General features: G+C 39.7%; 3 protein-coding genes across 3 annotated transcripts; 2 read left to right on the top strand and 1 right to left on the bottom strand.

Annotated features, from left to right (window-relative positions):
• Window positions 1–2,089: 2,089 nt before the first annotated feature.
• LOC6500164 (major royal jelly protein 1) lies at window positions 2,090–7,398 on the top strand. Its single transcript, XM_001953069.4, has 3 exons — window positions 2,090–2,527; window positions 5,624–6,447; window positions 6,504–7,398. Exons 2-3 carry the CDS (start codon window positions 5,636–5,638, stop codon window positions 7,264–7,266), a joined length of 1,575 nt encoding a protein of 524 aa, XP_001953104.1. The 5' UTR covers window positions 2,090–2,527; window positions 5,624–5,635; the 3' UTR covers window positions 7,267–7,398.
• Window positions 7,399–7,594: 196 nt separating this feature from the next.
• On the bottom strand, window positions 7,595–8,786 carry LOC6500384 (cathepsin L). Its single transcript, XM_001953068.3, has 2 exons — window positions 8,453–8,786; window positions 7,595–8,370 (listed from the first exon to the last, which is right to left on the bottom strand). Exons 1-2 carry the CDS (start codon window positions 8,761–8,763, stop codon window positions 7,680–7,682), a joined length of 1,002 nt encoding a protein of 333 aa, XP_001953103.1. The 5' UTR covers window positions 8,764–8,786; the 3' UTR covers window positions 7,595–7,679.
• Window positions 8,787–10,943: 2,157 nt separating this feature from the next.
• On the top strand, window positions 10,944–12,762 carry LOC6502645 (protein yellow). The gene is made up of 3 exons (XM_032456315.2): window positions 10,944–11,094; window positions 11,150–11,406; window positions 11,462–12,762. Coding segments are annotated over exons 1-3 (1,314 nt in total). The 5' UTR covers window positions 10,944–11,092; the 3' UTR covers window positions 12,517–12,762.
• The last annotated feature ends 123 nt before the right edge of the window (window positions 12,763–12,885 follow it).

Here is a 12,885-nt window from a genome sequence, read left to right as displayed (position 1 = left end):
CCGGCTATTGGCACACCTTTTGCGGAGGTGGAGCCTTCAGCCACATTGGCCTAATTGGTTTAATGGTCTGCATTTATGGAGAACCAAAAGCCGAGCACTTTAAGAGAGCCATTAAAAGCGCTTAAATCCCAACGCTGATATCGCGATATTAGTCTATTGAAATTCGGCGGCACTTAGAATGTTTAGCACCAAGGGTCACAGGCCCAAGCCAAATGCCTCGAATTGTTTACCAAATTCATCAAGACCTTGTCGTCGCGTTGACGGAGCCGGTAATGAAACTGTCAACAAGTGGCAAATCTACCTCAGACTTTTCGGATTGATTCAATTAAACTCACATTTGTGCGCGCAGAATGCGCAAATGAAGCAATTGCACGTTGACGATGACAAGGCATTTGGAGAATGCCATTGGTCTCGGACGGCCAGAAAGCCTCAATTCGAGGCATATTTAAAGTAAATTTCGTAATGGACACAATGTGAGGAGGTACATGTATGATTAGTGCAATGAGGTACTGGGAGAAAAGGAGATAAGTTCAAAAATTACAAGAAGATATAAAAATTGTAATTAAAAAGTAATTTTAAAATCTTTTTAATTATGAACTGTTTTTTTTTTACATTACTATTTCTGCATAAGTCATTGGCGATTAAAATATTTAATTAATACTGCATATGGCAAAGTTCTAAAAAATAAAACGAGATTGGCAAGCTGATTTCCATAAGCGGATTTTTTCAGTGTTAGCGGGCTTAAGCCAACGCAAGACGTTGCGGCTATTAATCTTCAAGTGTTCATCGTCTCCGAGTCATATGGAGCGAGTGGCTGCCACAGATTTTGTTTCCCCGCGGATTGGTTACTTTCGAAACGGCCGAGCCAAACGGCTACTGAGCATCGGTCCAGGGCGTTGTTGTGAAAGGAAACTGTGATAGTTGTGATAGTTTTGATAGCCGCGAATTGCCCCAGGCTAGGCACAAGCCACCTACGTTTCCGCCCGGCTCGCATTTCGTAATCGGAATTGGATTACCTGGTTATATCACTGGCTAACACGGCTGACATTGGCCGCAGCCTTGAACTGGCGTTTAGAACCGGTACTACATAAGTGGCTATTTAGATCGTAACTTGGTATTAGCTCTGCTATAAGTATTCTCCGAAAAGCGAAACAACAAAATACCACAATTTTAAATAAAAGGAGTGAGTTAGAAAAGGCACCTGAAAAACAAAGTGAATGTCGAATGGGGCTTGGCCGGTGCCAGTGAATTTACATTTGTTAATTCATCATCGGGGTAATCATCGGATGCTAATGCCCAGTGGGCATTGCCCACCCAAAATATTCAATACTACGCGTATATTAAAATTAAAAACTGTGTGGTTATTTTAAGCAAGTAAACAAATTCAATGTGTCACAATGCAAACAAATATCAGGCCGAGGCAGTTAATGCAAACTTGGCTAATTCTGCCCGCAAACCAGTTTCACCATTTTTGCATAACCCCTTTTATCTCAGGCTTTTCACGTTTTTGGGTTAGCTACATGGCGGACGAAATTCATTGCAGAGAACATTTTTCGCGCAGTACTTTCCATTTTCAATTGGGACCAAGCTAGAGCCGGCTTGTGCGCTCTCTCCAATATTGGCCAGATGCAAAACGTATTACGAAACCCGATTCCAGTTCGGCCCAGTTGGTCAACTCCAATCGTAGGTAGACCAGTCTCCATTTAAATATTTTCCACCTGTCCTGCAAATACTGGCTAACTGAAAGTCTAAATATTAATAAAAAATTATTAATAAATTAATATATATTCAACAGTAGGGGGAAAATAAATCTTGTCGTTGACAGGGTAATTATTTATCCATTGAGGGGGCTCTGAAAATTTAAATACCCCTCGTATTCATAACATATTTTTATACAAATCTTCAATTAAACTGAACAGGCCTTTAGAACTGGTTAGGATAATTTAAAAGCCAGCGGAGAACACTTAATTTATAACTCCACATATACCTTAAATTCCTGAGCAGTACAATGGACTCTCTCCATTGACAAAAACGGTCGCAGCTATAAAGGCAACAAAATTCGCAAATTACTTGTTTACTTGCCTTGTTTGGCTGATAGTGATAATGAACTTGCCGCTGTGAATAACAACTGAATTACAACAATCGGCCGACGAGCGGACAAAAATCATAACCTACACACTTTAATGCAAATGTGCGGAAAACAAGCTGCAAGCTAATAATTTTCGCCGCGTCCAACAGAGCGTATGAGCGATGTCTGCCACGCCATGCAAAGCGGGTTGCTCCGAATATCCACCTGGAATATAAGAGATATGGAGGAAAAGCGATCAGGAGGCCTCCAAGACACACTCTTATAAAGTTCAGTGCGCCTGGCAAACGGAGCGCAGTCGTAAAACGGCAACAGAAGAGCGCGGACGTGTCGCGCTATCGGTTAGAAAGTAAGACATTATCAAAAGTTATACACACCGCAAAAGCAATAGCAGCAACAGCAGCAGCAGCAGAAACCACAACCAACTCAAGTGCCTCAAAAGTAAGCTAATGTCAGATGCACAGCAAATTGGCCTGGCCACAAAACAAAAGACTTAGGCAACGAACGCGAACAGCAGCACGTCGCAAAGTGCGGTTTCTAACGGTTAAAGTGCAAATTGCCATGCATTTAGTTAACGAACTGCTACGCTACATTTCGTTTTGATTTTCGATTTCAGCTTCAGTTTCGATTTCGGTTTCGTTTTTGGTGTCGGCCTATAGGCGTTGCCAATGCTACTCTCTCTCAAAGTCCATTCTTTAAAAAACAAAATTCAATTCCAGTCTGCCATGTAAGCTAATTGGCAAATGAATAGCCATAGCCAAGGGTATAAAGTTGCACATTCCGAATTATTAGCCAAATGCGCCAATCGCGTGTGTGTGTTTGTGTGTGCGTGCCCAAAAAAAGAAGCCGCTGTCGGAGAACGGAACTGTGTTAATTAAGTTTTGTTTGTTTTTTTTTGGTAGACGCATTTTTCTCGATTTTGCAACCAATTAAAATCGATCGCCGCCAAAAGTGCAGCCGTCTCGACTGCTGGCTTAGACGGGATTTATGACCACAGATCGATACACATGTTGGCATTAAGGAAGCCAAGACAGCAACCTCTTCCGCCGATTGCAAAAATAAAAAATTTACTGACAGGTGTTAATCAGCCTTCGTCAAAACGTGTCTTCCGTTGCAGTTTTAAAGTTGTCCATTTTATTTTTATGAGAACACCAAAAATAACCGATTCAAATAAGATCAAAGAAATATATTCGTTGGTAATTAAGTATTTTTGGTCGCAAGTCAAAGATCAAAGAAATATATTCGTTGGTAATTAAGTATTTTTGGTCGCAAGTCCAAACGTGTGAGAACACTGAGAGCTCTACAAGGTTCATATGAGATTCAGATAAGGCAACACACGATCACATGTAGCATGTACTAACTAGCACTAGTTGGTGCAACTATGTTGAAGTCACATTTCTTAATTGGCCTCCGGCGACCAAAAGGGAACAACACACTCGATTGCAACACATTGTCTCATAGGGCTCTATTAATAAATAGGCGAACAGATATTTCTTTTGTGGTCCGAATTGTCTTTTCAAAAGATTTATGTTTGAAATTCCTGTTATAATAAAAATAAATAAGCCAACCATTGTTGAAAGGTTATACTGTCAGATATTTCATTGGAATACCTGTATTTAATAATTTTCCTAAGGGGTTTCTATCGTGCAGTCAAGTTGTTTTCAGGCTTTGCTTTCAAACCGTTTCGTGTTCAGATTTAATAGACAAATTAAACGAAAATTAAGCGAAATTTCATTGGCCTGCCATGGCTCATCAACATGAATGACTATCAACAGAAATGCGAACATTACCCGAATAAAAAAATGTTAATAATCACATGTATAAAAAGCATCTTTGCGGTCTGTGGCTTTTAACTTTTGACTCACAACTTAAAATGGCCTGTTCCGCTTGGGCCCAATACTTGTCACAAAATAATGGAAACAAGGCGAATAAAAACAAAAAGCCTTTTCTTATATTTATCGCTGCGTTTTCATTTCTTTTCTCTGGGCTTGGGAAACTGCTCATGTTTCCGCTCGGCGTTGCACAAGTGTTATGTAAAGAGCGCGAGTACGCAGAAATAAATCTCTGTGATGCGTGTGGCGCCGGAATCAGCCTTGACTTTCAGCTATTTTCCTTTATGTAATTCATCAAATGCCAGTTGGTTGCTTGAAAATTACAAAAATTCAATTATCTTTAACTGCTTATCGTGGCACGCGCCAATGAAAGTTTCACACAACATGTTTGCCATGTTTATTGCAATTTGCCAGATGCAAACGAGTATGGGAGTTGGCCGCGACAGTAAATAATATGTAATTTAAGAGCCCACGTCAAATTGGCCAAATATCCGAATGCCGAGCAAGGGGCTTTGCTCTAACTGGTGGAAAGCCAATCAAACTGTCAGTTCCTTGTATCTCGGCGATTGCCAAGCTTATTTTGCAATTAAAAACCCCATGTATCTGGTCAGTACACCATGGAAAAATTCTGCTTTAAAGGCGTTTGGGATTATTATTCCATGGTGTTTGTAATGAAACAGATGTCAGTTCCTCGATGTATCCATGTATCTTACACAATTTTTCAACAGTGCACCTCTTGCATCTGTTCATTGAGATAGTGAATGTGAGTGAGATACTACTAACGTGAGAAATTAAAGCACACACTCTTGTCACTCACGCAGATACAACTGCAAGCGCAAGTATCTGATGGATACGGATACTTCAATCGGCGAACTGACCCGACTGCATGGCAAACTTATTTGCATACAATCGCCAAGCCCAGTCTGTAGTCTGCAAATCTGCAATCCGCATGCCGGCATCTACTCCGGAGCTGGCGCATTTGCATGCAATCTATATCGGCGTTGGCATCTACAGATCTGTATCCCAACCTCTATCAGTATCTGCATCTGAAATTGAGGCTATTTAGAAAGGGCACCTTCATGCCCTAAGATTCATAGAACTGTCTGGGAAATCTATAAAATAGGTTAGGGTATTGTATGCAGATTATAAATCACCAATTAAAAATTCATCATCTGCAAATGATTAAAACGACTTGTTAATCGTTTGGAGGTAATTCATGCAATATCACGATCCAGGGACTTTGGAACTTTTCTGATTGATTATTTATTTAAGGCTTGCGGTTACACGTTGTTTCAAAAATAAAATAAAGCCCAACAACGTATACAAAATATTTTAATTTTGAATACAAGTGTTCGGATTAAATTTATTTATGTTTGTTTTTTTAAACTCAATTTTAACAAACTATTCTTTATTTTAACAGCCCTTTATCAATATTTATACTCAATAAAATATCAAACAAGAGGTGTTTTTTTCAGTGTCTAACTTTTTTACAATTCTCACTGGTTATTTTATGAAAATCAATGTTTCTATAATCTGGGAATATCTTTAAGTCTTGTTTCCTTCACCATTAATTGTCCGGAAAAAGTCCGGATATAGAATTGATACATAAACCCCTGCCAAAGCTGAGAGGCATCAGTTTCAATTCTGATCCGAGTGCGATACAACACCTACTAATTACAGTTTTTGTGGTTTCTACTTTTTACAGACAAGTCTTGCCATGCTTCGCATCCTTGCCGGAGTTATTTGCTTAATCCTTTGGCCATCTGTTATCCAGGCTCTGGCTCCTGGCTTACAAGTGGCCAAGCAGTGGAAGCTCCTGCGCTACAACTTTGAGCCTCAGGCTCCGGTCAGTGATCCTAATTTCTACAATGGCCAGAATGTGTTAATCACAGGACTGGCCGTTACGGAGGATCGCATTTTTGTGGCTACCCCCAAGCTGTTCTCGGGAGTGTCCTCCACCGTAAGCTGGGTTTCCAAGGATCAGTTCGGGGACTCGCCCACCCTAAATGCTTTCCCCGATTGGTCCTTCTCGAATACCGGACGTAGTGACTTTAACTGTAGCGATCTCATCCTGACATCGGTTTATCGGCTGCGTCTGGACTCATGCAATCGGCTTTGGCTCCTAGATGCTGGAATTTCCCGTTCCCTGGAAGACTACGAGATCACCTGTCCTCCCAAAATCCTAGTGGTAGACTTAGCCACGGATCGAGTGGTTAGGCGAATTGATTTCCCGCCAGAAGTCCTGCGCGGCGAATCCCTCTTCACCAACATGGTGATCGATGAGACGACAGCCAAGAGCTGCGATGATGTCTTCGTTTACATTACGGACACCGTGGAGCCGGGAATAATAGTATACGACAGTGGTAAGGACGTTACATGGAGGGTATCGCATCCGGCCATGTATCCCGATCCGGATTTTGCTCAGTCGGAGATCCATGAGTATCAATTCGTTTTGATGGATGGAGTGGTGGGTTTGACCTTTGATGAGCGCACAGGCGTGGTTTACTTCCAGCCCCTGGCTACAGATAGGTGAGTAAAAATTGTTTAGTGGTTTATTGATTTAATTTAACTTTTATATGCTTCAGAGTTTTCTCGGTTCACAAGAATGTTTTGCGTGCGGGTCCCCTGCCTGATAATAAAATGCTGGATGTGAAACTGGTCGGCAAGAAGAGCTCCCAAGGCATTGGACTCTCGGTTAACCCCTTCGACAGTAGCCTGATCTTTGCACCTCTGAGTGAAACGGCCATTGCCTCGTGGAACCCTACTACAAATCAGCAATCCGTTTTGGCCTACGATCGCGATCAGCTGCAGTTTGTAGCGGATATAACCACCACCAGATCGGAGCCAGGCGTTATCTATGCCATCTCCTCAAAGTTCCATCGGTTCTTCCTTAAGAACCTAAATCCCAGTGAGTTCAACAACCGCATCGTCAGATTGGAGTTGCCCTCTGGCAGCTCCCTATTGGGTCATCGTCTCGCTCTGCCTCCCGCTCCCACCCACAACAGTATCCTGAACTATGGACTCTACAACACCCATTCCCAAGCTTCTACAAATGCTCTGCAAGCCTACTTTACCAGTCCGGGATTAACCACGCCCTTCACCACAAAAACACCTTTCAAATTTGAAGTCGGTGGCATCGTAAATTATGCAGCCCGCAATCCGTTTACTGCTCTTAACCAGGGAGAAGCTTTTCCGCCCAGCAAGGCCACCCGGGATAATTACCAACGCTCCTATCTGGACACTCTAGTGGGCACCACTGCCCCGGCGGGCACTACGCGCGTGTCATCGGTGCCACCTACAGCCTACACCACCCGGCACAGTGGTTACTACTACCAGCGCGGAACGTAAAAAAATTATCCGGATGAGTAAACTATTAGTAACATGAGTGTTCACGCTGCCTATGCGTCATGAGAAGAGCAGCCGATGTAAATAAATCTTTTAAAATGTATATTGATTAAATTAATTTAATGAAACCGAGTACATCCTGAGTATTATTTTTTTGACTTCGAATCCTGGGAATTCCTTTGAACCTTTATTTATTACTTTTTCAATTTTTATTATCCATTATAATTATTATCAAACACTATTCCAGTGAATCTTTCTATTTAATATAATCTTGAAAATTTGTAAATTCTTGCTTTAAATATTAAAATAAAAAATATTTTTATGAATTATTTTCAAAGTATCTTTATGTCTCCTGTACGCATTTGTGAGTTTTTATGAACGTATTAAATTTTATACACAGAAAACACAGTTTTAGATTAGACCAAAGGATACAGAGCGTTGCTCGCAATACCGCACAGGTTGTTTGCATTTCGCTTTATTTTAACGTATCCTTGTTCTCCCCAGTGGGTGCTCCATGAGTTCTTTACCAGCCAGAAATCACCACCTCTGTCATCAGTGCCGTAGCCAACGACTAAGACGGCGTGAGTTAACTTATTTGGATTGCAAGAGGGGTCATTGTAAACTCCATCATGGTAAAATTTGAATGAATCGAGCGAAGAGTTTATTAGTACGGAGATGGGTCCGACTGTAGCCACTGCTTGGGCTAGTTCCATCTCGTCGCCCGGGTTCAATTTCACAAACCCAGTGCTAGTCGCACCAATCGTATCTCTTCTGAATCGGCATTGGTTTTGAGCAGCCTCGTAAGGGTACGATATCTCAGTGTCAATGCCTTTATTAGATTGTATATACCTGAAGGCATATTCAACAGCTCCGTTCTTGCAACCGTTATTACCAGGTGAACAGTCTATCAGATTTTGTTCGGAAAGGGATATTAATTGCCCCGTTTTGCGAAAATGTTGACCCTCAAGTGACCCTGTTGTGGAAAAAGCCCAACAACTGCCACAACTACCCTGGTCCTTTACAGGTGTAACAAATCCATATTTCCGCCAATCTACAGCATCCGGTAGAGTCAAGTTCACCGGCGGGAGAAAAGTAGAGCTTCCAAAGCTAGAAATACATATATGATTGTTGCACTTAATACCTAAGAAAAATTAACCGCACATACAACAAATGACTAGACACTACTTACTTGCTACCACTAGGACTCATTTTCCCAAGCATCAGATCTTGGAATTCATGGTCCAATAGATCGGCAAACTTATTCACAGCTAAATTGAAGCTCACTTTCCCAGCTGCCCATTTAAGATTGTGCCGGGCTATAAGCAGCTTATTGTAATTGAAGATTTTAAAGCGGAGTTGCTCCTCTGTCTCGTCTTGGTATACCTTGTTATATTCCAGCTTAAACGCCATCCATTCTTCCTCAAGAATGTCCTGGGCATATGGTACTGCATGCGCTATTGCCAGCAGCAACATAAACAGGATTAAGCAGTTTTTAATCATTTTGGATTAAGCTCTTCTCAGAAAGACTGCTGAAAGCTAACTAAAAATCAGTATAGTTATGACAAAAAATGAAACCTCCAAAAGGAATTATACAAGTACATATTACAAGTATCTTATTCTTTTGTGACTAAATTAATTTTTTTACTTCTAATCATAATGACTATAATGACAGTCATAGTGACTAAAAAAGATGATATTTCCCTTATTACTAGTTTCTAAATTCTTTATATTTTATTTTTAATTTATTTTAAATTTATTATCAGTAAGGATGATTCAGAATGGTTTTTTTGGCGATAGATACATTTTGAAGTGACTTCAACTAAGCAGATATTTATTCCTATACAGTTGGGATTCAATATAGTTTATTTTATGTTTTTTTTCACTTTGCGTCTAGTTTAAAATATAGAATATGAAAATTACTTTAATAAAAAAGGTTCTGATTAAAATTAGTCAATACATTAAAAATTAAAAATTTCACTTTTAACCAAAAATCCATTTATCACCCACATTTTTCCTTTCCCCAAGAAATAAACAAAGCGTGTCAAACAAAATCAATACATTTACCAACTATTTATGACTTTCATGACAATTAATTAAGCGTTTATAGACATGATGACTATTTAAAGTAGATTATTTCCACATTTGCATGCATTGAGAGTCGGTGTCACGGCCCATTGATTAACTTAGACATTAACTATAATCTGTAAACGAGTCTTGCACCTGTGACAGATTAGTTTGGACATATTAGGTGTTCGTATCTGGAACAGGGTATTAGAGATTGTTGAACGTTCGGATGCTAATAATCTTACGGAAATGGCAATATTTTTTTGATTCGTCAAAGATGAACTGATAAAAGTTTGAGGAGGTGGTACCCATTAACACCCAGTCGTCAATTTTTGAATATTTGGAGTAAGGTTATACGAAATTTTTTAAAGAATATTATTTGGCAAAAGTCAAATAAATTTACCAGTTTTGGTGTTCATGCTATTTACGTTTAAGTACCATTAATAATTTTGATGTTAAACCGGTTGGTGGCAGGCGCCGCTGGATTTAGATAGTGTCTCCTGTACCGGACAGTGAATTGACAAGATTGCAATTTTTGCATGCATTCGAACAAGTGGAATTCAATTTAAACACAATCATATCAAGCACTTTCTAATATCAGCAGTTACATATGTGAATAAGCGAAAAAAAATATATCAGTTTATGGCACATTTTTATCAGAAAGACAAGATATGTATGTATATCCACCACTGTATTTAATATCATCAACCTGGAAATGAGGGAGAGATAAATATATTATTTTATATAAAACCGCATTCGAACGCATTAAACTTTTATGACCTTGCGGCATCTAAAGCAATATCTGTAAAGCTTTATTTTAATATTATGAAGCCACAATAAAACTGTACAAGCAGAATTTCCTAATTGCCAAACAATTTTTAATTAATCAAACGAATTAAGTCAAATTACAGACAAGTTATTACCGTTGAACTCAGCTCCGACATTAATGAGGTGTGAAATGACAGTTAAACTAGTTTTAAATTCATTAAATAATTTGAATTCTTCATTTTATAGTTTCCAATCTTAGTTCTTGTTGGCGTAGGCATAATTTGCATAATAAAAAGGTTCGCAAAATATCTATATCAATTACTAATAAAACCAATGATTTAACCACAAAACAAATTTTAAAATAGAATAAAACAATCATAATTTAACTTGGCAAATGATGAATTATCAAATCCGTAATGAATCATTCAGCTTTTGAATATCTTTGAACTGCTGAAAAGGAAATTAAAATATAAACATTTGTTTATTCGGATTACTGATAACACCAGTGACATAATTTAACCTTTTGTCAGTGGTATTTTCAATGTCAATGTTTCAGATAAACGCTTTCGTTTTTTTTCAGTTTTGATTACTTATGTATGTGGTCTACTCCCAAACGATTTTATTTTTTGGTCGAATTTTGGTATACACTTCCCATAAAATAACAAAAAATCATAAAATAAACGCAAAAAGTTATAGAAAATTTACATATTTAATAGACAAATACAAATATATAAAACAAATTTAATTTTGAAAGTTACATCACTCTCATGAAGAGTATTTTTAAAGATGAGACTCTACAGAAAAGATTAAGAAAAAACAAACAAACATCGATACAGAATACATTTTAAAAACCAGTTAAAAGCGAGTGTGATATGCCATTTTAAATTGGGGGATTTTATTGTTTCACAATTTGTACGGTTTTTTGGCCATTGGTAGCTTAGTTTAATGGCAAGAGCCCTCGAGGAAGCATCACAGAGCCACCGATATAATCAGAAAAATGCAAGTTCAACGCTGTATTGCATAAAGGCGTTTAACAACTTTTGGCTTCTTTCAGGTTAATTCTTCCGCTTATTTTATTGGTGCTATCCCCGAGTTTTTCGTTGTCTCAGTATCAGTATAATATTAACCGTCCGAAGCCACAGTTACCGCCTTTTAAATTTCCAACGCAGGACAAAGAACTTGTTCGAGTCTTTGAATGGAAAAACATACAGTATGGCTTTCCAAGTGAACAGGAACGCCAGGAAGTCCTGAGGAATGGTCGATATAACCCAGATAGCCCCATACCTATTGATATTGGTGTGTACTATCCACGTAAGTATTCAGTTTCCAGTTTTAAAGCGCAATTTAATGAATGTTTTTTTTTCAGAAAATGGAGGCCCAGCACGATACTTTATTACCACCCCTAGATTTGGACAAGGAGTACCTTATTCTCTGGCTTATGTCACCAGTATTCAAGGATCAAATGGCACCGAGGTTCAGGCTTATCCTAGCTACCAGTGGCACAGTAGCCATGGGAGAAACTGCGATGGTCTAACCTCTGTTTACCGGGTGCACATCGATGCCTGTGGACAAATGTGGATCCTGGACAGTGGAGAAATTGAGTTTGTGCAACACTGTGCACCCCAAGTGGTGGTCATTGACTTGGCCACAGATCAATTGATTCATCGCTACCGATTGCCGTCTGCCTCTTTCAAAGCGGGAGTTAGTAGATTTGTGAATATCCTGGCCGATATCAGGGACCCTCCGCCGCAGGGCCAGTGCAAGGATGTGTTCGCATATCTAGCCGATCCCACCAGCAAAGCCATTGTGGTCTACGATGTGCTGGGTCAGCAGTCATGGCGTGTAGAAAATAAATTCACCTACCCTGATGCCAAATTTGGAACCCATACTGTGGCCGGAGAAAGTTTCGAACTTCTCGATGGCCCTCTCGCCTTGGCAGTAACTCCTTTCGGCTTGGGGCTGCGACGACATCTGATATTTCACGCCTTGTCCAACGAACTGGAGCTAGCCATTCCCCTGGATGTGCTCAACAACGCCACGAATTGGCAGAAGGGTCTTGGCTCCTCGCTTTCAGAATTTGTTACTTTGGGCCGGAGGGGTGTTCAATGTGCTTCGCATGCTATCAGCCGGCAAGGATATCTCTTCTGCGGCTTTTTGAATCCGATTGGCATCTTTGCCTGGGACATACGCACACCCTACAATGGCCAAAATGTTAAACTGCTGGCCCTGAATCCTGAGACTCTGCAGTTTGTGAGCGGTTTGAAGATCGTCAGTCGACCCTCCGATGGGCGGGAGGAACTCTGGCTGTTCTCCAATCGCCTGCAGAAGATATTTGCCGGAACCATTGACTACACCGAGATCAATTATCGGGTCTTGCGTTGCGATGTGGATGACCTGTTGCAGGGGCGGGGATGCTTTTAGATCCGAGATCCGAAATACCAAATCCGATACCCTCATCCCAATTTTTAAGTGACTGTGAGGCTGTGTAAACACTCTTTAAGCCGCCATAAAAGATGTCCATCCATAAATCTTAGGAGCATTCGAAGTGTTTGCTTGGTCGCCACAGGTACACGACCTTTTATCTGGTCTGTCGATGGTCAATTACACTTCCAGAAATGATATGTACTGAATATAAAGAAATAAAGAATTTTCAAATATGTACTTTTAATTGCTTATCCTTTAGATCAGGCATTAAGTGTGTTTTTTTTTTATTTCAATAGAATATTCATGAAATGTTTAAGCAAAATGATTATCTTATATTTTAAAGTGTACATTAAACGAAAGGCTAAC

Source organism: Drosophila ananassae, chromosome 2L, assembly GCF_017639315.1.
Source record: "Drosophila ananassae strain 14024-0371.13 chromosome 2L, ASM1763931v2, whole genome shotgun sequence".
NCBI lineage: Eukaryota > Metazoa > Arthropoda > Insecta > Diptera > Drosophilidae > Drosophila > Drosophila ananassae.
The sequence above is the reverse complement of the archived record's forward strand: the minus strand, read 5'-3'. Positions and strand labels throughout refer to the sequence as shown.

What these genes read in the sequence shown, in the direction of transcription:
- LOC6500164 (XM_001953069.4), top strand. Translation starts at nt 5,636, where the DNA reads ATGCTTCGCATCCTTGCCGGAGTTATTTGCTTAATCCTTTGGCCATCT. An exon ending in CAGCCCCTGGCTACAGATAG is followed by an intron (nt 6,448 to 6,503) that starts GTGAGTAAAAAT and finishes TATATGCTTCAG; the next exon opens with AGTTTTCTCGGTTCACAAGA.
- LOC6500384 (XM_001953068.3), bottom strand. Translation starts at nt 8,763, where the DNA reads ATGATTAAAAACTGCTTAATCCTGTTTATGTTGCTGCTGGCAATAGCG. An exon ending in ATGAGTCCTAGTGGTAGCAA is followed by an intron (nt 8,371 to 8,452) that starts GTAAGTAGTGTC and finishes ATGTATTTCTAG; the next exon opens with CTTTGGAAGCTCTACTTTTC.
- LOC6502645 (XM_032456315.2), top strand. An exon ending in TATTGGTGTGTACTATCCAC is followed by an intron (nt 11,407 to 11,461) that starts GTAAGTATTCAG and finishes TTTTTTTTTCAG; the next exon opens with AAAATGGAGGCCCAGCACGA.